We start from the raw sequence: 23,324 nt of genomic DNA, 5'->3' as shown, positions 1-23,324 counted from the left end.
GTTGAGATGCCTTTCTTTGAGCCACGTGTGTCACTTTGAATCTCTCACACATGTGCAGACCCCAGGAGGAAAGTCTTCAGGGATGTTTCCAGTGAGCCTGGAGAACTGAGGTGGGAAAAATATGCATCTGCAAGTCAGATTTGGTAGGTGGGAAAAAAAGGACGGAAACAAGCTGATGGCAACTGCAGGATGGACATGCCATAATGCTTACTTGAAGAAAGGCACATTCCTTCCACTTTTTCAGCCAGCTTTGCCTTGCAGCTAAACAAAGCAAGAGACTTCCATAGTAACAGAGCATCTTCCCAGGAACACTTTTTCCTCTCTCTTTCTTTTTTTTTTTTTACTATGGTTTTTTGTTTGTTTGACAGCTTTTCACACATCTTATGTAGCAGCAGTTACATAAGAGACAGTAAGAAAGGCCACGCTCTGGCCTCAGCATTCACGGTTTCAGCTCACTCAGCTTCTCCTTCTGGGGATTTCTAGCAGAAGGTCATGAGCACCATAGCTCACGCGACTTCTCCAGCAGCCCATAAGCAATCCCTGCATTCCAGCTGAGGAGCATGTGCCCTTCATCAGCATCAGCTCTTCCACATGACCCATGCTTACCCAGACCTCATCCCGCTAGCAGCAGTGAGAGGACCACTGACCTGTTCGTAGCCCTTCATTCTCCAGCCCCTGAAACTGACGAAATTGGGCTTTTGGGATTTGAAGGGATTTTCAAAAGATTCCTTTTTGTGAAAAATATCTGTCAAAGTTAGAATCTCCACTAGTACTCATTCTGCAGCACCTGCTCTTCTCCATTTGCACACTACATGAGTCTGTTTCCCTTTGCTCCTTATCTGCTTAAAAGCAGGAACATTTGGGTCAAAAAGCTGTAAGAAAACTTGTGAATGTACAAGCTACCTGTGCCTGGAGGCACTGTCATTCCTCTTGGCAAAATGACTGAGAGGAAAAAATGGAGATCCCTCACTCCTTGCCCTACCAAAGATGCATGAGAGTCTGCAGCAATAACCATGAATGGAGCAGCAGCTGCCTCCCATCCAGCGGGGACTGTGGCATGGCGTCAGCTCATCACTCAGAAGGCACTGTACGGTTGTGCAATGACAAAGCTACTACATTTTAGGAAGAAGAAAAGAAGAAGGAAACCGTGCAAGACAGGGATTTCCCAGACTGCGACACCACCTTCCTATGAGGTACTTTTGAATGGAGGAGTCTGGAAACAGGAAAACCAGGAGGGGGTTTTGCTGCCTTCACTTCTCCATGCTGAGCCGAAAACCCAGGTTCCAGCTGAGGCCATGGCACAGTTCCCTGCCTCGGGCAGTGTACTGCAGGTTCATGTAAATACAGATACTGAGAGCTGAAAGATGTGCACACAGTGCACAAGTGACCACCTGCACTGACTGCTTGCAGACCTGTGGCACTGGGAAATACTGCCAGCACCCTTGAGCATGGTGCTCACCCTCCTTCCCAGCACCTCTGGGACTGGTCGGGGCCACTGCAGCACCCTGCAGACCTTAAAACCCTCAGCCTGAGGACCTTGCTCAGCTGCAGCACCCGGTGCAGAAAGAATCTGGATGTCGAACTGCTACCTTGCACAGCCACAGCTGAAACACAATTAAGTTTGACCTGCAGCCCCAGGCAGGAAGATGTCATTGCCTTTCTGACCACGAGAGATAAAGCTGAGAGCAGAGCAGACTCAGCTTAACAGAGGAAAACCATTGTTCATTGCTTGTAAAAACAGGAGCAAAGCAAACACCACACTGCCCTGCTGCAACAAGCCCTTCTGTGCTGAGCAGATACAGCTGGGCTTCACCGTAAGAGATTCAAAGGCAGTGGCACAGCAAACCCCCTACAGAAGGCTGAAAGCCATGCACTTTCCCACAGCCCTTTCTTTCCTCGCAGGATCCATATCACAGCTCCATGCTGTGCTGGCTCAGTACTCCCTGCAGCTGCCGAGCGTGGGAATTCCCTGCTGGGTGGGGCCTGGGTGCGGTGTGGGCACACAGCAGCACTGTGCTACTGCGTGCAGGGTGGGCCTTTGGGCAGCCGCCAGCATTCTGTTTATGGCTTATCAGAGCAGCAGTTAAGTGCAAGGTGCGTGTAACTTGGAGGGGACAGGGTGAGGAGAAGCACTGATAGGACAAATTTCAATTGATATTTTATGTTACTTTTCTACAGAACTTCTTGTCATCTGTGTCTCACAAGTGTGCAAACAGGCCCACCTGAAACAAACTGAGCACGTTCTGCTGCAGCTGTATTTAACTTTGCTGTGAGTCCTGCTCAGCAACATAGGCAGAGCAGTGGCAGCACAGAGCATCCTCTCCAGCTCAGGTACCCTCGTGTGACCCTCGGCGCTGCAGGCAACACACACACATACCTCACGTTGCTTGCAGCAACACAGCCTGGGGATCATGCTTCTGCTGGAGTGTGTCATAGGCCAGCGATGTGTGTGAGGCTGGCAAAGAGCAGCTGTTTATTCTCCCAGGTAACCAACCAACCATCACAGAAAGATTTACAGTGCCAGCACAGCATAACCACGCAGCCTGCAGTACGCCCATCTGCATCAGTGCGCTTTCTACACTCTGGCAGAATGGAAGAAGGGGGGGGAAGGCAGTGTTTCCCATTGGGTCTGTAAAGGTGCTGTGGCCCTGCACCACACTGCTCATGCCGAGCTGAACGCAGTGAACCTGAGCCTGGGGCTGGAACAACGCCATGTGCCGCCCTGCTCTTACAGCACTTGGCACTGCCAGCCCTCCACCCTCACACCCCCCTCCCAGTGCTGGCTTACAGCACATCCAGCCTACACACGTTCATTCTTGTTGCGAAGCACAAGTGTTCACACACTGATTATGTGTTTTGAATTGCTACTGAAGTGGGGCAGCATACATTGTTACCTATGCCTGAAACGAGGGTTGTAAGTCATTTTGAAAATGACTTACACTTGAACACGCACTTCATCAACAGAAGTAGTTTCTCAGTCTTCCTGCTGACGGCGCTGTACATACTGCTGCTTGTCAATAGGCACATCTTCAGAAAGCATAAATCATAGAATATTCTGATTGGAAGGGACCCATAAGGATCGTCGAGTCCACCTCCTGACTTCATACAGGACCTGGAACCACAGGCTGAAAATCCATCAGAGGCTGAAGGTTTGGGCACACTGCCCTCCACCTCGCTGCAGGTCAGGCCACCTCCCTGGCCACCACTATAAGTCTTTTGTCTCCTACTTCTTCTGCCAACAGCATTGAGACCAATGCTTGGCTTTCTCATAGTCACATCCTGTCACCTTCAGACACCAGAGACTACACTGGGGCAATGAGAAGCTAAGCTGCTCCGGTAGCCTATTTTCAAGGTTCACCACATCCTTAGGCGTGAAATGTTTTTCTGCCAGTCAAGCATTTTGAAATACTGCTAGCCAAAACAAGGCTAACATCGAGTGCAAATCAACTCCTTCATGGTACCAAAAGGTATGCACAGGTGCAGATGATTTGAAGGACACAGATGGAGAGGGGCAGGAAAGAAACTCATATGTTCCACATATGCTAAAATCCAACCCATAGCAGCTGCTCCACTAGCATCCAACTTGTTGTAGGTTTTCTTAGCACCTTTCTGAAGCTCTGCCTTCCTCACACCTCAGGATGCACTGATCTCAGACCTCTTCCTGGCTGCCTGCGTTTCTCTTTTTGGATTCCAGAAAGAAGGCTTCCACATACTCAGAGAATGAATATTGCTCCCCTTCCCAAGGAAAATATTTACTCATTTGAGAGCCTACCAGAGAGCCTATCATGCCTACCAGATGCACCACTAGTTGGACCAGACCTGTCTGCAGTTCCTGTCCTGCACTGCCCCCTGTGCTGGTATTACTGGTGGAGGACCAGCAGCAAGGCTGAACAAGGAGCCAACACAACTTCTCTGAATGGATTATTATTTTTTTTAAACATAGATTCACTTCTGAGCCAGGTTCCCTGGGTAGCCCTGGAAGTTGCGGGGCCACGCAACAGGTATAGGAGCAGAGAAGCCAGGAAGAAACAACTAAACAACAAATATGTTTCCCCAAAGAAACATCCTTCAGTACAGTACTGGCCTACAGAAGGGATGTCAGTGTCAAGTTACAGCTTGTGTCACCTGCTCACAGATGTACACTGCACTTTGGAGGACCAGGTGTCATTACCTGAGTTTAAGTAAAGAGTGATCAGGGGAATAAATGAGAACTCTGTTCCTTCCCTCCTTTGGTGATGCTGACTGTAATTTCCACAGTGTCTGCTGTTCATTTGCCTTTACTCCAGCCCTACAGCTACTTTGATCCTACAGTGATCCAGGCCACTAATCCAAAAGAGAATGAATGCAGAACAGCAAACCTTGCCATCAGTTTAGTAAACAGAGTGGCTCATTACAAATTTAAAAGAGTCCCACTGCTGGCTGAAGGAAGCAGACAGACATCGCTGGAATCAAAACAGGGAGGAGTAACTCCTCCATTGCAGAGGATCATTTGTCACTGAAAGGAATTTCCACTCCCAGTTATGCAATCCCAGCCTGTATACACTCATGCCATGTTTTGTTGTTGTTGTTGTTTTGTTTTTCTTCAAAGAAACCCTAAATATACAGGCAATTCCTCAGCCAGTGTGTAAACGACATGCTTCTTTTGCCTTGAGACAAGATTGCTTTCCTCAAGCCCATTCACAACTGCCTTTGACTGACTTGAGAGAAGTTGGAATTATAGTCTGAGGAATCCATTTTCAACAACTGTTTGTGCAAGTGGGTGTCACAGAAGGTAGGGATTTTTTGTTGTTTTGTTTTTCTACTCTCCCTCCCAGAAAACAGATAGAACTTACTGGCAAAAATTTATTTGGGATTGGGTTTCTTAACCTGCCCTGCATACTGCGCTGCTAAAGTCATATCTAGAAGAACTTACTCCAGAGGCTGCTGGTGCAACATGCATTAAATCAGCTGAGAGTGACAAGTTGCATAGCAAGGACTTCTGGTGAATCGACAGTGACCAAACACTGAACTGTAGCTGACAGAAAGCACTTCAGTGTGGATTACTCAAATCTGCCAAATGCAGTTAACTGGATTTTGATACTGCTGAGACTATTTATCCTCCAGGCTAACAGTCAGACGCACTACAGATCCTGTATTTAACACTGCAGCACAGAATTCTCCTAGATGGTAACACAGGAAAGACTACTTCTAAAGAAGAGGTTGCTATGCTAAGAAAGGTGTGGTGAGCAGCAGCTGTTAGGAAAGATTTTTTATAGCCATTTTAAAAAAATGCAAGGTTATCTGTACAGACATATAGCATAATTATTTAAAAATATCCTATTACTTTTTAATGGAAGAATCATAATGAAGAGACAAAATCCTGACAGCAGTTGCTTTAAGCAGCCTTGCACAATAAGCACATGACTCTCTGGGTTTTGCTGTGGACGTGAGCCTTAAGTTCACTGTTCCAACAAATCCTGAACTACAGGATATCTCACATTGTTTCCAAAACAAGGGGACGGAACAAATCGTTACTAGCAAGAACTGGCTGGAACAAGCTGTGACAGTCTATGAACTTCCCATCTGAAAAAATAATACAAAACAAAAAACAACTCGCCCTCCCATTATTACCCCAAGGAGTATTGTGCTTTTCCTAGAAGGAAACATGAATACTCCCACAGATACGCTTCACAAATTTGATTTCATGAACCAACAAGTTCTGAAAAATTCAAAATAGCAGGCCTCGCTCCATGTCAGGTGAAAAATGGATTTTCTTTTCTTTCAGATCAACTACATTTTCCACGTTACTTCTAACAGCACACACTGAGTCAAAACATTTATTCTTTGGCACTTCTGGTCAGTACTTAAAGAGGAATGGAGTAGAAAAGGCAGAGGAGAATGCAGCACATTACTCCATGTCACTAACAGTGCTGTTTACATATACACAAGAACTCACTCCACATGAATTCCTAATTCAGCTCTCTATACTTAAGAAGACTGGCACCACTGCAGGCTTTACAGTGAGAAGGTATGGTCCAACAGTGTGCATCACAAGTTGATTCAGTGCCATATACTGCATTTACAAAGTACCTGAAATCCTAGGAAGGTTCATTACTGTCTGCCTTAACATTTTGTTTCTGGATGAGTACACAGACAGCTCCTGATGATCCATATCTTATTTATATTATGATTTCCCATTAAGCTAATTGAGTCTATAAAACACGCCTTTACTGTTTTACTGTGGCTCCCTCAGGGGCTGGGGGGCATTGCTCGTAAGTAATTCAACTGCTTTTCACCAAGGAGTCCAATAAATACTGATTTACCTAAGCAGACTGCATGTACTTTGCATTTGTGTCCTTTACACTCTATACTAACAGAGCACAGGTAATATAACATGGCTGCAGTTATGGGGCTATGCAGGGCCAGCCCAAGTTTAGTACAGCTAATACTCATCTAGGTCAAGTAAGACAGATTCGATCCTACTTCTGCTTAACAATTCATGCACTCACACTCTAACCATATCTACCAGCCTGCAGCACTGTCATACAAACTACTCTTGAGGCACTCTACCCCAAACCAGAATTGTTAGGATCACGCCATGTATCCCCAAGTTTCTCTGCATGTGCCATACCTAGACCAGCAGGTGACACCAGGTACAATTCAACACTGCTCACAGCTGAAACAGTTTGGCTGCAGATGCTATCTGCTTAAGAGCATGAGAAATGGGATACACTATACCAGTCATACATGGGGGTTTTCCCATGAGGTCAGGTATCGATCTGTTCCACAGCCTTTTTGCCTTAAGTAATAAAAAGCTTGAAGGAAAATCCCCATCATTAGTTTAAGAGAGAACCACAAATCTTCACTGCAGGACAAGGTACCAGCAAAAATGGCATTTCAGCTGCCACAACTTAAAATTTGCTATCAAAAAGGATGCAACATTCCCAAACAATACACCGTAGACAACGTATTTCATCATGTCTAAACACGAGGTGCAATGTTCTGCATGCAAAAACATGAGGTATGAACAAACGCCCACCACCCTCAGAAAAACAGTGCAAGTTACACAACCACATACAAGCTTCCAAAATTTGGAATTAAAGGTCTTGAAGGGAGCTTTAATACTGAATACCATGCAAATATGCTCTAGTCATATGACTCCCTGTCATATGCCTTTTAACTGGTTTTGTTCAAGATTTTATGTGTAATTAAAGCCAATCAAGAAAGTATCAGTGGATTATGTTTTATGACAAAGTAAATAATGACTCCAGTTTACTCAAAATTCCAGGTTGTTTTATAATTGTAGTATTAGGAAAGTTCAGAAACTCAACTGTCACTCAGAAAGACATATGTATACCTTTCCAAATGTGCCACTAGTGTTTAGCCAACCGTTGCACAAACCTCACATTCTCATATAAGCCCCTCACTCCTAACTCTCCCCAAAAGCAGAAATGGCTTCATCTTACTATCTGTAAGATACTGTTGCATTTGACATGACAGAAGCTGAAATCTAGGGGCAGTACTGAAAATTCAGGGAATCTGGCAAAGTCAGCATTTCACACTATTTTGGAAGCATAAGAAAAAACATTTGAGATTAGAATCTCAAGTCAGCTAAACAATTAGCATTATATTTTATTAAAGCCAAACAATGAACTGCATCTCTTTTACTACAACAAACTTGAAAGATACATGTTCAAGAGGCTTTAAGTGTAAAGCAGAGGAAAAAATAAAAATAAAAAAAAAATCGAGCAATCCCAGCTTCTGAAAACTTACAAGGCCTTCCCAGAGATCAAAGAGAATTTTAGAGCAATGAAGACCAGTGGAATTGCAAGACAGTGGAAAGAAGGTAAGGAGCTAAGTCATATTAGCTTGGTGTCTTTTCAGGAGGATTTTCATGTCCACCCAACAGTTATGAGTATCTAGTAATCTTTCCTTTCTCAGTCTCTCCTCCATCACCGCTCTGTTTGCATGGATATTGAAGCCTCTTTCAATTCTAACAAAACAATAAAGCAATTTCCTTTACTTTGACTTAAGTTTTTCAGTCTTAACTTTCCTCCTAAGCTAGAATCTTTGAAGAGGAGAACTGCTTCCCAGAGACATTCTTGTTGATGGATGTTTTCTGTCTGCCCCATCCAGCCCAACAAAGGTTTTGGCATTACCCAAGGACTCCAGCCAGGCAGGTAACATCCAAAATCCCAAAGTACACAGAGAATCCGTTTCCCCTAGTAAGTGCTAGCTTCAGAGCTGTTCAACTGTAGCAGACATCTGTTAATATTCCTTCCCCCTTCCCAGACAAATTTGTCTGAAGGAATGCACAGGGAATCACAGCTCAAGTTTTTTCTTCAGCTTTTGTTATACTTTCTCATACAAACCTGAGCAAATTCTCAGGATTTAAATTAATATCCTCTAATTTTTCCAGGGATGAAACAGTAATGTTATAAGATTTTCAACATCAGGGAAGATGTTCAACATCAGAGAACAAATGGAAATGTAACAATTATCAAGACACACACCACAATCTGATACAAAACATTACACTAGGAGTAAAATAGCTCAGATGAAAACTACAGAGCTGAGGACAAAATTTATATTAAGATAAAATTAACAGGCAAATAATCACCACAGAAACATTCAAAGCCATGTATTTTGATGAGAACTTCATAAAACAAAGATTAAAAAATACATTAAAAGGAGACACTGAGTATTTCAAAAACCTCTGTTTTATTTGTACAGAGTAAAATACATTGTATTGTGAACATCGTTTTCATTCCATAATCGAAAGCCATTATTACGTGTCTTCTTTTCACCAAATGCCCTGGTCAGAAGCACAGACAATGGAAATAGGAAAGCTAATTAGTCTCTCTCTGCCAGAGCTACAAGGTGCATGTCAATCTCTGTTTCTGTAAGGATCCTGAAAGAACAAAAAGAAATCCTGAATAGCTTCAATGATTCTTCCCCTTAAACTCCAACCTAATATCTATTCAAATTGGTTTTATACATTTCAGCCCTTTAAAGCCCTGCTGCCAAGGCCAAGCCAACATTTCAACTGTTTTTGAAAAACAAAGGAAGAATCAAAGCCACTAAAGAGCAAAGTAGCAAGTGGTTGAAAAAGAATAGGTAATTTGTCCTGTGCAATACATCTGCAAGCTGGGACCTGGTGAAAATAATGGGTATAGTAATTAGTGCAATTACTCTAAGGAATACACATGTTTTTATAGCTTTTTCCTTCTGTTTGTTACCCATCTTTCTGAAAAGAACATGACTGGTAAGTGAAGTTTGGCAGAGGGGTAGCATTGGAAAAGGGATAATTCAGCTCTTGTATGCTTCTTCAGAAATGCTATGCTATTCTGTTGTTGATCCATTATCAAATGTAAAATCACTCATCAACACCATGTCAACTTTATATGCATTAAGAAGCACCCAGAAGTTTGCTCCTGTAGGGCTCTGAGGTTTGAAGCCTCTCTCCTATCCTCACCTGCTAAGTGATTAGACTGAAACAGCAGAGGATTTCTTCCCCACCCCAACTGTTCCTCAGTTTTTTTTGTTTTATTTTAATGAAAAAAATCAAACCAAGAGACAATGAAAGACTAAGGCAAAAATTAACGAATGACTCTATGGCAAGCTTGACTAGTAACACATACCTACATGGCCTTTTTGCATTAATCAAAATGCCTCCAGATTTATTCTTACATTCTTTCACACTACAATATGCTATGAGAAGACTGTCCAGCACACTGTATCTAATGTGAGGCACGGCCTGCAGCAAGACTTCCAGGTATTGTCTGGTTGGACTGACCTCGTAACTGTGCCACACACACAGCACTCCAACTCAGACAATAGTGGAGGCAGCAGGGAGGAAATGGCAGGTCTTCCTTTCAATCTGGGTGGGAGTGTGATGTACTTGGAAAGTAAATGTTCAGCCAGTTCCAAATCACTGCAGTGATTTGTCCAGAATATTTTAATCTTGTCAAAATAACTGCATTAATTGTCACAATGAAAGTAGATTCCAGATACTAGTACAAACCATTTTTTTAAATTCTCTTAAGCATTAAAAAATATCTAGAGCAGACATAACAAGATTTTGATCATCATGCAAAACAATACTCTTTTAAAAAGACTGGATTTCCTAGCCAGTTTAAATACTTTAGAACAGCGTATTTGTTTTTTATTATTATTTGAACAATGTCTTTTACACATTTTGAAATTACAAGTAAAAAAATATAACAATCAGAAAACAAAGCTCAATATTCATGTTTTATCAACAGTGATCACGATCACTTACCTGAACTTCGGATTTTCCACTGTAACTACACCAACTTCTATTTCTGAAGGTTTGAAATCAATGGATAGTACAGTAGACAGGCATGTTATTGCTGTCTGAAAGATGATAAAAAATTATCAACAAACAGAAAGAACTAAAGCATTTTTAGCAGATTTGGCATTAACAATTATTCTCTCTTCTAGTTTTATTTCCTTCCATCTCTAAACCTCAGCTGCAAAGTTTCAAATAGTTTCCGTTTGGTACAGAATATACTGCCTCTCCAGTTCTCTCTCAAAGAAGTTCTATCTAAAAAAGCCAATGGATACATTTACTTAACATTAAAAAAAAAAAAAACAAAACAAAACCAAAACCTTTATCAGGCAAAGATTAACATCTCAGGTCCTGAGAACAGAACACGTTCTCTAAGTGGCAAACAAGAGATAGAATCATTACAGTCCAGGATTACTCAAAGCATGTTACTTGTGTGGCTTCCATTTCGGCTTTTCTTCTGGTCACTAAAATTACATTGGCTGTTTTTAGAAGTTGCATTTAATTATGGCTTAACTTGCCTTTTTTTTTTTTTCACCTTAGTCATCACCTGTTTTAAAAGGTGTTCTTTCCAACTTCACTCATGCTTTGAAGTCAAGTCATAATAATGCTGAAGATGTATTCCTAAAATGATGACTGACCACAAAAAGCTCTGTAAAACTGCTACATAGCCAGATGCTTACCAAATCAGTTATTCTGTATAGCATTCACATGTCTTAATACAATACTCTGTTTTAACTCACAGTGGGGTCAATTGCTTCAGATTTTATACCTTATTTTAACCGCTGATCTTGCAAAGCAAGAGACCTAACATTACAAGAGAACAAGACCAGGCAGGAGAAACAGGTGGGCCATAGAAGAGGACTGCTTAGACAGCTCTCTATGGTGTAGGTAAAAAGGATAACTATAACACAAGCTCATTAACCTGCTACATAATCAGGGTATGCTTTTATAATGGGCCTTGAATAACAGTTCTCACAGTAAGAATAGCATCTGTTGCTCTGTGTGCTGAACTGAAGCAGTAGTGCTCACCTTGTTTGAAACACATTGTTTTAAGCACCACTAAAGAAATATTAGTATGTCCAGAATCAAGCAACAACTAGCTACCAACTACAGCAGGAGTGCTACAGCCACAGGTTCCACTTCAGCTAATATAACGCAGAAAAACCAGATGAGAGAACTCTAAATGCTTACTAAATACCTTCAAAGAACTTTCTGGTTGAAAAGCTATCCTTGCTCTGGCAACAGTACAAAACAGTCAGAATACAGGAAATGTCTAACTGCACTCCTCTGTATCAGAATCCTGCATATGCAATAGTCATTAAAAATACTTTGACAAATCTGCCTTCTACCAGCCTACCTCTACAGTTTGTTCATACGTCCAATCAAATTTCTTCTTTACTTTCTTTTCAAGGAAACTGGTCGACTCTGTCTGTTTAACTCCTGCAGCTGTGGCCTTGAATCCACAATAGTAACCTGCTGGATCACACTTGTACACCTGAGGGCCATGCTCTTCATCAATACCAATCAAAATCATACCTTGAAGAGAAAGTTTGTTCATTATTATTTCTTTTTCCAATTTTAGCAGTTTCATTGAACCAAAGAACAGTTTGATACTCCTCTCCTAAGAAACACATGCATGCAAAGCAGTAAATCCTTAGAAATAAGTTCAATACCTAGACCTGAGTGTTCCTTTTTATCTCTCATTTGCCTTTTCTTACCAGTGACTCACACCAGGCATGCAACTCACTTTAGTGCAAAGTAGATTTCTGTCATACCCAAAGAAAGCTATTCCTTAAAGATAGCCAGCAAGTTTTGGCCAGCCTCAGTGTGTAAAGAACAACAAAGTCAGAAAATAAAGTAGTTTAATCCTGATACAAGGCTCACCCAGCTACAGTTCATATCCTGTGTATTATATAACAATGAGACTTTGAAAGCATAACAAAATAATTCAACAAGGATGTTTTTTTTTGTTTTTTTTTTTACCAGAAAGCAACTTTACAAACACGTTGACGTTATCTGAAATATTAAAAGATCACTTTTAGATTTTTAAACAGTGAGGAAAAAATAAAGGAAATATCAGAAGACAAAACAGAATCTTTGAAGGCCATTTGACTAAGCATTCTCCATTTGCCATTTCAAGTGGTATAAACTGGTTAAATCCCTGCAGTGCATCTGTGTCCACCTACACTTCCAGATCTACAGTTCCAAAGTTTCAACATACACATTAAAAATAACTCAAAATAACAACAACAAAAAGAAAGCATCTTCTACTGCTGTTAGCTTTACACTCATGTGACTTTTAAATAGTAGTTGCAGCTATGTCAGCTTCTGAACAACTACTACTGCAAATGAAAAATAAATCCCTATCAACTTCTCAAAAAAAAAAAAAAAGTATTTCTTAATTTTGACATTTTTCTTCTTGCACAGAAAAAAGTTCACTTTCTATCAGTATCAAAGTATGGGAAGTGCCCAGCAAAGAAATGATTGTTCCCGAACATTACAAGTATATAAGCGTGGGAAAATTTCCCCATCATGGAAACCGTGGTGCAACTCTGAACGCTGCTTTAGTAAGAAGTTCTAGTGCCTACACTTCTGCCTTACCAGAAGTGATTCATCAGTTCCAAAAATATTCTCTTTAAAAGAAAATTAAAAAAAAAAAAAAAACCCAAAACAACAACAACTAAAAAAAAGTTAGGCAGAATGTTTAACGAAACAGCAATTGTGGAAACATGAAGTCTTTCACTTCAATTCCCAGACAATCTACCAATACAGCTATACTTTATTCATGGCCAAGTGTAAGAGAACAGAAAAGAAAGGAAGTCAAAACCAGCCTCAAAATACAAGGATAACTATGGTAGAAATACACACACATATATATATTTTTTCATTTGAACATAAGTTACATTTGCTATTATGAAGGAGTATCTGTGCAGAAATGTAGACAAGTGAAATTAAATACATCTTCCCTACAACACACAGAAAATGATCAAGTTAAAAGCATCAGTTAAGCTTATTTTTAGCCTATACGCACTACTTAGATACAAAACAGTTGAAGTCTGCATAACCTGCATTCTCCATATATCCATGATGTTTATGCAGACCACATATGCTAGTAAGAAGAGCGTCTTCCATTAACAGCCATCACCCTGCAAGCAGATTAGGCCCATAAAACTAAAGTAAAATAGCAACATATGTTTTAAAAGCACTTAAATAATTCACTTAAATTCAAAACCTATGGTAGAATCATGCTTTCAATTCAAGACTTCCAAGATTATTCTCATCTGGTTGTTCATCCCTCTCAGTTCTTTGGTTACATTCATGCAACTTTCCACAATTTGCAAACAGGTGAGAATCTCATGTAAGTTGTTGCAAGACTAAACAAGGAACAGCACAGATTTCATATACTATACTTACAGCAACCAAGAGGCCTCATTTCAGCATTCTGCGTATAGACCTGAGAAATATCCGCAATCCTTTTACATAGCATATCCACAGGGATGTCATAGCCATACTTATACTTCCAGTTAGCAGCCTCATAGCGGGCCCTCTGCACCTGGGATCTGCTGTCAGCTAGAGAGAAGGAGTTAATATTAATTGCACTGTCTGTGTACCACATTTATTCCCAGCATTTGAGAAAGCCACACCCAACTCTAAGTTGTCTTAAAATACACACATGAGAACTAGACAATTTTTCTAAAACTAGACTGAAAGAAACAAACTTCCTTGGGTGAATAATTAATTTTATGCAATACACAGTTGGTAAATTAAATAGAAATACTGACACTTCAGATAGTTAAAAAGATGGTAAATTAAATACCTGTCATTCCTGTCATCACACAGCCAATATTTTCAGTAATGCTGAACAAATGAGTAACTGTGTTGGAATCCAGTAGCTTGTCCTAAAGAAGAAATAGAATGACAGAATATCCTGAGTTGGAAGGGTCCCACAAGGATCACCAAGTCCAACCACCTAGCTCCACACAGGACAACCTAAAATCCAAACCCTATGCCTGAGAGCGTTGTCCAAACGCTCCTTGAACTCCAGCAGGTTGAGGCTATGCCCACTGCCTTGGGGAGCCTCCTTGATGCCCATCAACCTCTGGTGAAGAACCTTTCCCTAAGCCCCAACGTGACCATCCTCTCATGCAGCTCCGTGCCATTCCCTCAGGTACTGTTGCTGTTACCAGAGAGCAAAGATCAGCACCATCCCTCTGCTCCCTGTGAGGAGCTGCAAGCCACCACAAGGCCTCCCCCTCAGCCTTCTCTGTTCTGGGATGAACAAATCAAGGGACATCAGCTGCTCCTTGCCTTCCAGACCCTTTACAATCTTTGCAGCTCTCCTTCAGACGCTCAATATCTAGAAAAGGCTGTCAACTAAAGCACAACCAATACCGAAGTCCTTTCCTATCTCAATAAATTTTGAAAACAAAACAGAAAGACTTGAGTTCCTAGTCCATGTTGTCTTCAAACACAAGAGTTTTTTTATCCCTTTGTCAACAGTAGAACACCACTGTGCAGAAACGCTCATGAAAACATTATTGTGCTACTGGCACACTGTTTCTTTTTAAGCAGGAATTAAAGAAGAGAAATTAGAAAACTGACTTAGGGTAACTCAGCCCTTACAAGTCAGAATGATGTATGCACATCATAGTACACCAGACCCTAATATTTTAGTTTTATTCCTTCAGCAGCTCTAGAGAAAAAACATTAATGCAGTACTTGGTGACAAAACATACAATGGAGCACTAAACAAAGCTAGAATTCAATGTAATCAGAACAACAAGCTATCCAAACTGCAATATATGTCAGTGATAATAAACATAATCTTAATGGTGTGGCACTGCATCCTCTGCTTATTTTATTCCTCACTTCCTCCCAGAAACATTATTCCTCCTCCCTCCATCAGAAACAGACTACTTACAGGTACTTTCTTCTGCGTTACGATGACTGCAGAGTCTTTCCCACGAACAGCTACAGACGTAAGGCCGCCCTGGTTTATGGCCTTAAAAGCATACTCTAGAAAAATATACAAAAGATATAAAAAACTCTATTAGATACGTTAGTACGAGCAACTCTGTCACATCTACACCCCTCGAAATCTCACCACGTTCTATTAGTGCTTCGTTCAGGTATTTCTAAAAACTTGCTTTTTTCTTCAATGAGAATACCTAATAATTTGTTTTAAATTAAAATGGCAATTCTGCATTTGACCAAAACATTAATTTAACTTAACTGTAAATCTTACACATCATTTTCAACATCTGGAGCTTTCAAGTATTACTACCATTGCAAGGATGTGATTTCTTCTGTCCTTTTCAGTCCATACAGATGAAAACTGAAATAACAGGCAAGGCAGAGAAATCTTATCACATCTTCTGACTTGATATTCAAATACTACAAAGTTTTAATTTACTTTATAAAACAAAATCTGTGTACACACCTAGTAAAAAGCATTATTCAGACAAATGATTAAAGTTCCCTTCGGGTAATCTAAGAAATACATTTCCCTTTATTAACAATTTCAAAAGCCTCAAAAGCCTTTAAAAAATCTTTATCTGGTAATATATGATAAGTTCTCAGTACTTCCTAATATCTAGTCAAGAGATGAAAGTTTCAGGCACTAACTAGATGTAGATGCTTTTTTTTTTTTTATTAGTTATGTGAATAAGGCTGGAATGCAGAACAATCTGCTAAAACTATATTCTAAAACAACATGAGAAAGAAGGTAAGCTGTTTTAAAAGCTGCACTCAAACCTGTGGAACAAACTGGAACATCAGATCTTTCCTTAAGCATCAGGCAGTGCTTCACAATTGTGCAGCTGGCTGAGTACTAGCACAGGCTGCCCAGTGGCTGTGGAGTCTCCTCCTTGGACATCTTCAGAAGCAGCCTGGACATGGCCCTGGACACTGCTCTGGGTGTCCCTGCTTGAGCAGGGGTTGGAGAGGATGGACCCAGAGGTCTCAGACATCTCAACCAGTCTGTGACTCTGACACGTGGGTGTGAGCAGGAATAAGCACCCTCAAAAACTTTTGCTCACAAATACTGAGAATCAGGCAGAGTGCTGGCATTTCAGTCTAGTATCAGTACACTGGAGATCTCTGTTCTGGAAAAAAAATCAAGTTTTAAGACAGCCTTAGAGCAACACATGTGCCTACACCTATCCTCAACAGCACCTGATTAACTGGAATCTAGCATGCATACAAAGATTCGCACGATTCAGAAAAAAAACAAAAAGGCTGGAATCATATACTTGACCACAAGCAAACATATCTTCTGCCCATACTGTGGCTAGATATTAACCAGGAGAGACATTAGTGTGGGATCATTCCCAGCTTATCAACCTGGCTGCTGGCAGAGCGATCTCATACTTACTTGAGGTTAACTAGAACACCTAAGTACTTATCTCCCCATCTTTCCCTAGCAGACAGGTACTCAAAGTACCTTTAATACAACTTCAAACTGCGTGTAAATATTCTCAAACACACATACAGATACTTCTCAGACCTGGACAAAAGATATGCAAGTGCCATACATTCTTCATATATTAACTTAACTGATGAATATATCCAGGAGGCAGAAACCCTCAATTTACTCTTTGCTATGGGATAGAGAAACCATGACCAGCAAGTAGTACTGCAGCAGAGAGAGCCAGAAAGGTGTTCCAGACCAACCAGCATGCTTTAATGGCAACTGAAGGCTGTATCCTGTGACTCTTACATTACATAGCCACTGACCACCAGTGCAAAAAAATGTTGTTCTCACTAACCACACATATAAGGCTTACTGTGCAAGTTGCATACAAACTCTACCTGTGCTACAGGTATTAATAAAGCACCTGCATATGTATGTAGCTAGTACAGGTAACTTTCTACCTACATAAAGACAGCCATAAACGTGTAGTTTCATAGTCGTACCTTGTGAAAAGGACTTCTCCAGGACTGCACAGCCTACCCAAGAAGCCTAATCGACAGAGAAGGTTAGACACAAAAGAAACTACTGGCTACTTCTGACAACTTGTGCAGACTGATCTCAGCAACCTCCTTTCCTGGAGAACAGATGAATACACAGATGTGCCATGTAATGCACACAGTCAGGCTGCTGCAGAAGAGCTGCCGGGATCTAGGGAGAGAGCATCAGGATGGTGCTGCAAGAATAACTAACTCACCTGGCCCAGTTCTGAAGATCCTTTAAGCATACTGTGGATAAACTGTCTTTTCACTACTGAAAATTGACTACATTGCTACAGAGGACCCTATAAAGAGCACCACTAGGCTCTTCTACAGAACTGTGTGCACTGGGAAAAAAAAAAAAAAAAGTAGATTCAGTGACCTAAAGAAGAAAAAGAATTTTGGCTGCAACTTAATCTCAGAAGGTTTGCAGACGCTGGAAATAAAGGCTGGTTGCTATTATCTCACAGGCCATGCTGCACAGGACACACGCAGGTGTTCAGGTGTAACAATGGGGAGCGCGGATTACCGCCAAGCTGTGACTCTGATGTTCGGTACCGTTTGGGACAGCCCGAGTCCAACTCCAAACTGCTACCGTACCTCTCAGCTCCCAGAGCACAGCACTGGGAAGCCTAACAAGACTAACTGGAAGAAACACGTAAGGGGAACAAAGCGCTGCGCGTGCAGGCCGGAATGGCACAGAGGCACAGGACGCACCGCGCGGCTCTAAGGCCCCCCTCACCGCCAGCGAGGCCGCCCTCTCAGCCTGCACGCACGACCGAACCGCGGCAGCCCCAGCTCCCCTCTTCTCGCCGCGGCACCGGGTAGGGCAGGAACCGAGCCCCCGCGCCAAGCCAAGGGAAGCACCACGCCTCCCTGTCCTCCGAGCGGCGGCCCGACACGGCGGAGCTCTCCCGCCCGGCACCGCGGGAAGGCCCGGCCCGTGACGGGGCAATTCAACGGCGCCATCCCCGGGGCTCGGCACCCACCGACTTGGTAGAGGCGGCCCTCGGGCGAGAAGATGGTGATGTGGCGGTCGAAGCCGGCGCTGGAGCCTCGAGACATGGCGGCAGCGGGAGCGTCACGGCCGAGGGGCTGTCAGCGTGCGGGACCCCACCGCTACCGCAACGGGCCGCCGCCGGAGCGCTTCCGGGTCACGGGCGGCGCGCAGGCGCCCGAGGCCTCCCAGCTCCCGCACCGTCACGCTCCGTCCCCACCGCTGCGCACGCCCGGACTGCGCGGCACGCCTCGGCCTCGCGCCTCCCACTGCGGAGCGTGCGCAGTAGGGCGGCGGGGCTCGGTCGCGGCCGGGCTGAGGGGTGGTCGGGTGAAGCGGCGTGACTTGTCGCCTCCGCCGGACGATGCGGGAGCCGCCGGGACGCTGCCCGGCGGAAAGGGCAGGCCGCGGTGCCGCGGGAACGGCCGTGAAACAGAAAAGCTCCGCAGTGAGCTGCGCGGGCCGCCCGGGGAAGAACAGCCCCTTCGCTTTCCAAACAGCGTTTCCACGCGTTGTCTCAGTGAGCGTCATTTTAGAGAAATACGGCAGCCTCGCAGAGGGCGGTTGGGCACTTCTGAGGAGTCCTTGTTCCTACAGCTGCGTTGCAGCGCCATGTTTGAAGACTGCCTCAGTCGGCGTCCAGTGCGGAGGGAAATCCCCCTTTAAGCTGATGGCCTGCCTTTCGGCAGCCTGGGTTTCCCCCGCTTAGTTGGGGTGGGTCTTATTTTTTTTCTTGTTTTTTTAAGTCAGGCCATCGAAAGCTGTGGATGCTGTTCGGACGACCACACCTTCACTTTAAAATATTTCCTGGTGAAATAGCGGGCGACAGGTGCGTTTTAGAGCGCGTTGTTTGCCCCACATTAGGTCTGCTTTAATTTTTTCCTTACAGCCATCCTTCTTTATTAATGGGACACTGAGTATTTATTACACAAGGCGGTTCCTGTCCCCTTCATTTTGGAACGGTGCTGTGGGCAGATGAAAGACGTTTACAATTGGTGGTGGGAGGTCTCCAGCCCAGTGCCCCATCACCAGCTGTGACCAAAAGCAAATGCCCAAGGAAAAGCATTAAGGCTACGGAGAGCCTTTAACGATGCATTCACTGAATATTCTCCCAGCCTCCTGCTGTCTGCAGGGACTTCCCAAAACAGTGATAGCATCTGGTTATTTAATAGCCCGTGCTGGCGTTCTCTTTCATGAACTTGCTGGTTTCCCTTTGAGCTCCAGTGAAAACTGCCTACATCCACAACATGCAGTGGCAAAGGGCTGCTCAGCACAACAATGCGTTGTGAAGTTTCAGGATTCCTAAGACCTCTGTTTCTTTTAAGATCTCTTTTCCTCTGGGCTGAGGATGCCTTAGCTTCTTACTCCTACCATACACAAAGCAATTTTATATTGCAACATAGGACTTCAATACCAGATGTTTTAGTTTTTTCCTGACGAGTAAAAGGAGACAAGAAAAGCGGAAAGAATGCTCAAACATTTCATCAAATTTCCAAAAAGCAACCAAGCAAGAAATCCTTGGCTTTAAGTGTTTGGATTCAAAGATTCAATATTTTCCTTAGACCAAGACTGAGATGGAACAGTTGCTCAATCCCATCAACATGGCAGAGTGGAAGTCATACTACTTCGAGGGTACAGCTTCTAGAAGTTTTCTCCATCTATGTAGCAATTTCATCAAATTCCAAAGTATGGTTTTGTTTCACAAGAGTAATCAAATACTTTCCATGTAGTATCCATCATCTCTTATCAGCCATATGAAAATCAAAGTGCGTGATGAAAGCTTCTGAGAAAGATGTTCTCACATCTTTTTTAACATTATAAACAGTAAGTGGATGATCTTGGAGATGAAACTGTTCCACAGTAGCTACTATACAGGCTCAATCAGTTCACTCTTCCTCCAGTCTACCTTCCCAATGCATCTCCATTACCATGGCTTGCCAAAGGCCAAGCTGAGCATTTGTTCCATCTCATTCCCCTTCCCTTCACTCTGTGGACTATCAAAGGGCACCTGTGCCATTTGCAGTGATTGCAGGCATAACAACTTCTGTTGCATTTGGAGGACTTGCCAGAATTGGCCTTTCTGGATTTAAACATAAGCCCATCAATCTGATAAAGTAATACCAGGAAAACATTAAAATTCTTGTGTTTTTGTTGCTGTTGTTGTTTTTTTGCAGTACTATTGCACTAAAAGGTATTAAGCATCAAGTAGATCTCAATGTGCTGTTTTATTATTGCCTATAAGAATTCCTAGTTACTGCCTATTTTTATTTAGAAAATTCAAGCATTTCCATAAGAAAACTAGTTCAGTGGCATGAAAGCTTGTCAGAAGTAGCAAATCCAAGACTCTGAAAGAACAACCAGTTGTTTTTACAGACAAAATCTTAATGTATGTTGTTACAATAAATCTTTTGCATTGAATACAATCAAATGAATTCTAATTAAAGTGAGGAAGTATTAGAGCTACATGTGCCAGACCAATGGCAATCATGCCATTTGCCTCAATAAGCTCTATTTGCTAGGTTCTATGAAACACTGCGACAAGGTCAGCATGCCAATTTTGAAGGTACTCTGAAAGCCTTGCCTAACTTTTCTGAAGAACAGAGTTCATGAATTTCAGTGTAGATGAAAAGCTTCAGCAAACAAACAAACAAAAAAAAAGATTTAAAAATTTTTTAAAACAATAGATACATCACCTGAAATTCCAGAGGGAAAAACAAGTTTTAATTCAAATCACGTAGAGAGGGTACAGAAATTGCTTGTTAAGATGGAAATAACAGACCTAATTCATCCTTGCTGGACTACCATTCGTGTCCACAGGTTTATAACAAGAATGAGTTTGACAAAAAGCAGTTACTGAAATTTCTTTAGTTATAGGCCTCATACATTAATCCCATAATTGTACTGCTGAGTTTGCAGCAGCTGCCTAGCAAAACAAAAACAAAAACAAAAAACAACATCACTGAAGAAGCTTCAGCTTGTGCTGTATTTCTGCTGAAGGCAAAGCCATTTTCTTGGTATTTGATAGGAATATTTTTCCTCAAAAGTGTCTTTATAGGGGATATGCCATGTGTCACCCGTTGTCTGTACCACACAGTCATAACTGCAAGCAGGCTGTGGGATAAAGAAAAATAAAAACAATTTTTTAGATTTTATTTAATACATTAGTAAAACGCTGACTATAGCTAGCTATTTTCCTTAGAATTCTGCACAGACTCATTTCTTTAGCAACTCTCAATTATTTGCTCCCAAAAACAAATTATAAGATTTAGTACTGGAGGAAAAATTAAAACATCCTTTAGTATTTTGAGGTCTAGGTGGCATTATAAATGGTTAAAATTCCGTCTTCAATCTCCACAGGGTAATAATGATTTGGACATAACACATTACATTTTCAGAAATACAAAACTGTTTTTCTGTTCAGTTAAATGAAATCATATGGGAATTAGTTCAGGATGTAGTGTTTGGCAGCTTGAATTCATAGGACACATTAAAGACATCCTGCGTTCGTCCCTCCAGTGTACCTCCACAAACTGATTTTTACCAAGGATGTTTTAAGAAAAGGAGTTCTCAATAACACTTTCAAGAACAGCCAGTCAGACAAATATAATTCTGGTCTACTGTGCTACAGATATATTAACTCAACATGTGCAATACAAATATAAAAAATCACTGGTTTGAAATTATGATTCTCAGAACATACTGTCACTCTGTATTTATATACTTGGAAATCTATGATTGGGAATGTCCAACATCCAGAATCATTTATGTGTGAATTAAGATTTGAAAATTACTAGCCCTGCTACAACAATACTGAAATGCAGGTATTTTCTTATGGCTTCTCCTTTAACATAAAGATGAGAGAAATTCTATTACACAATTAGAAGCATAATAGTGCTACAGAGAATTCTATAGTTCAAAATTTAAATCAAATGAAAAAATACTAGCACTTACATTTTACAGCAGCAGACAGACCATTATACACAAAAATACAACTACATTGTAAACGTTTAAGGTGACAATTTCTTACTTCTTGACAGCTTTCATGTTTATGCCATGCTTTGTGAATATAATCTTCAGTAAAAATGGAAGTTTTGAGCCCACTGGTACAAATCTGCTTCTTATGCTCCAACAAAAAACTTTTTGCTTACTGAGTTAGAAACTCCATTTAATTAATATCCTTTGTGTGCTTTATGAACGCAGCAGAAAACTTACCAAAAATGTTATATGTTTTCCTCCTGCAGAAGGGGAAAACACTATTTGGTGTCCACGCTGCCACTTACGGAACAGATGACGAGTAACACTGTCAGAAAGACAAGCTTTGTGATCCCGGAGGAAGTCTCTTGTAACAAACTTGCAATGTTTGCCTGACCGAAGAGTGGCATATAACAAGAAGGCATCATCTTCAGAACTTAACAAAACAAATGGAAAAGACAGAGATCATTCACAAGGTTGTAACTGACTGCAGGAAATGAATCAAATGCTGATCTGAGATTCATTCATCAGCAACACAAAATTCCCATCACTATTTTAGTTCTGTGTTAGAATAATTTCTGCTTACCATAAGGCACCAGAGGAGAGTACAATACAAATACACACTACACAGAACATTCTTTCCTCTTATTACTGTCTACTGTCTAACAATATAATCTTTTGTCACAAAACTTAACAATGCAGTACTATGTGGAACAGAACTGCTAAAACAAGAAAGGGCAGCCCCAAAACTTTGCTGAAATATAAACAATCACCACCGATAACAAAGCATAATATAGGCAATGGCTCAAATCTGTGAGTCCCTGTAACATGGATAAATATAATTCCAAAAAAAGGCCTGGTGATTATTTGCAAAAGGTATTCAACATTAGCCACTATTAAACAAAAATAGCTTTAGGGGAAAATCTCTAAAGCTGAATTTATAGTTCAGTATATATATATATCTGAAGTATATAAATATATATATATATATATTATATATATATCTGAAGATGCTGAGGAGAACTTTGCTTGAAATTCCTTTTTTGATTGCCGTGGATTACTGTTACAGTAAGTGTCAGGACATGAGATTAGTAAGGCTCTCTATCCAGGGTGACA

General features: G+C 41.6%; 2 protein-coding genes across 4 annotated transcripts in view; both read right to left on the bottom strand.

Annotated features, from left to right (window-relative positions):
- Positions 1 to 8,681: 8,681 nt before the first annotated feature.
- Positions 8,682 to 18,459, bottom strand: PSMA6 (proteasome 20S subunit alpha 6). Its single transcript, XM_031593818.2, has 7 exons — positions 18,229 to 18,459; positions 15,213 to 15,307; positions 14,109 to 14,190; positions 13,706 to 13,861; positions 11,649 to 11,827; positions 10,262 to 10,356; positions 8,682 to 8,890 (listed from the first exon to the last, which is right to left on the bottom strand). The coding sequence occupies exons 1-7, from the start codon at positions 18,302 to 18,304 to the stop codon at positions 8,833 to 8,835; spliced, it is 741 nt and encodes a 246-aa protein (XP_031449678.1). The 5' UTR covers positions 18,305 to 18,459; the 3' UTR covers positions 8,682 to 8,832.
- A 2,433-nt stretch (positions 18,460 to 20,892) lies between these two features.
- Positions 20,893 to 23,324, bottom strand: part of PRORP (protein only RNase P catalytic subunit) — a 37,138-nt gene continuing 34,706 nt past the window's right edge. For all 3 annotated transcript variants that reach the window (XM_090141323.1, XM_090141322.1, XM_090141321.1), the window contains 2 exons: positions 22,449 to 22,644; positions 20,893 to 21,347 (listed from right to left, as the gene is read on the bottom strand). In XM_090141323.1, coding sequence (XP_089997449.1) covers positions 21,207 to 21,347; positions 22,449 to 22,644 — 337 coding nt within the window. In that variant the 3' untranslated portion in view covers positions 20,893 to 21,206. The remainder of the gene's footprint in view (positions 21,348 to 22,448; positions 22,645 to 23,324) is intronic.

This window comes from Phasianus colchicus, chromosome 5 (assembly GCF_987193195.1).
Source record: "Phasianus colchicus chromosome 5, bPhaCol1.hap1.1, whole genome shotgun sequence".
In the NCBI taxonomy this organism is placed as follows: domain Eukaryota; kingdom Metazoa; phylum Chordata; class Aves; order Galliformes; family Phasianidae; genus Phasianus; species Phasianus colchicus.
The sequence above is the reverse complement of the archived record's forward strand: the minus strand, read 5'-3'. Positions and strand labels throughout refer to the sequence as shown.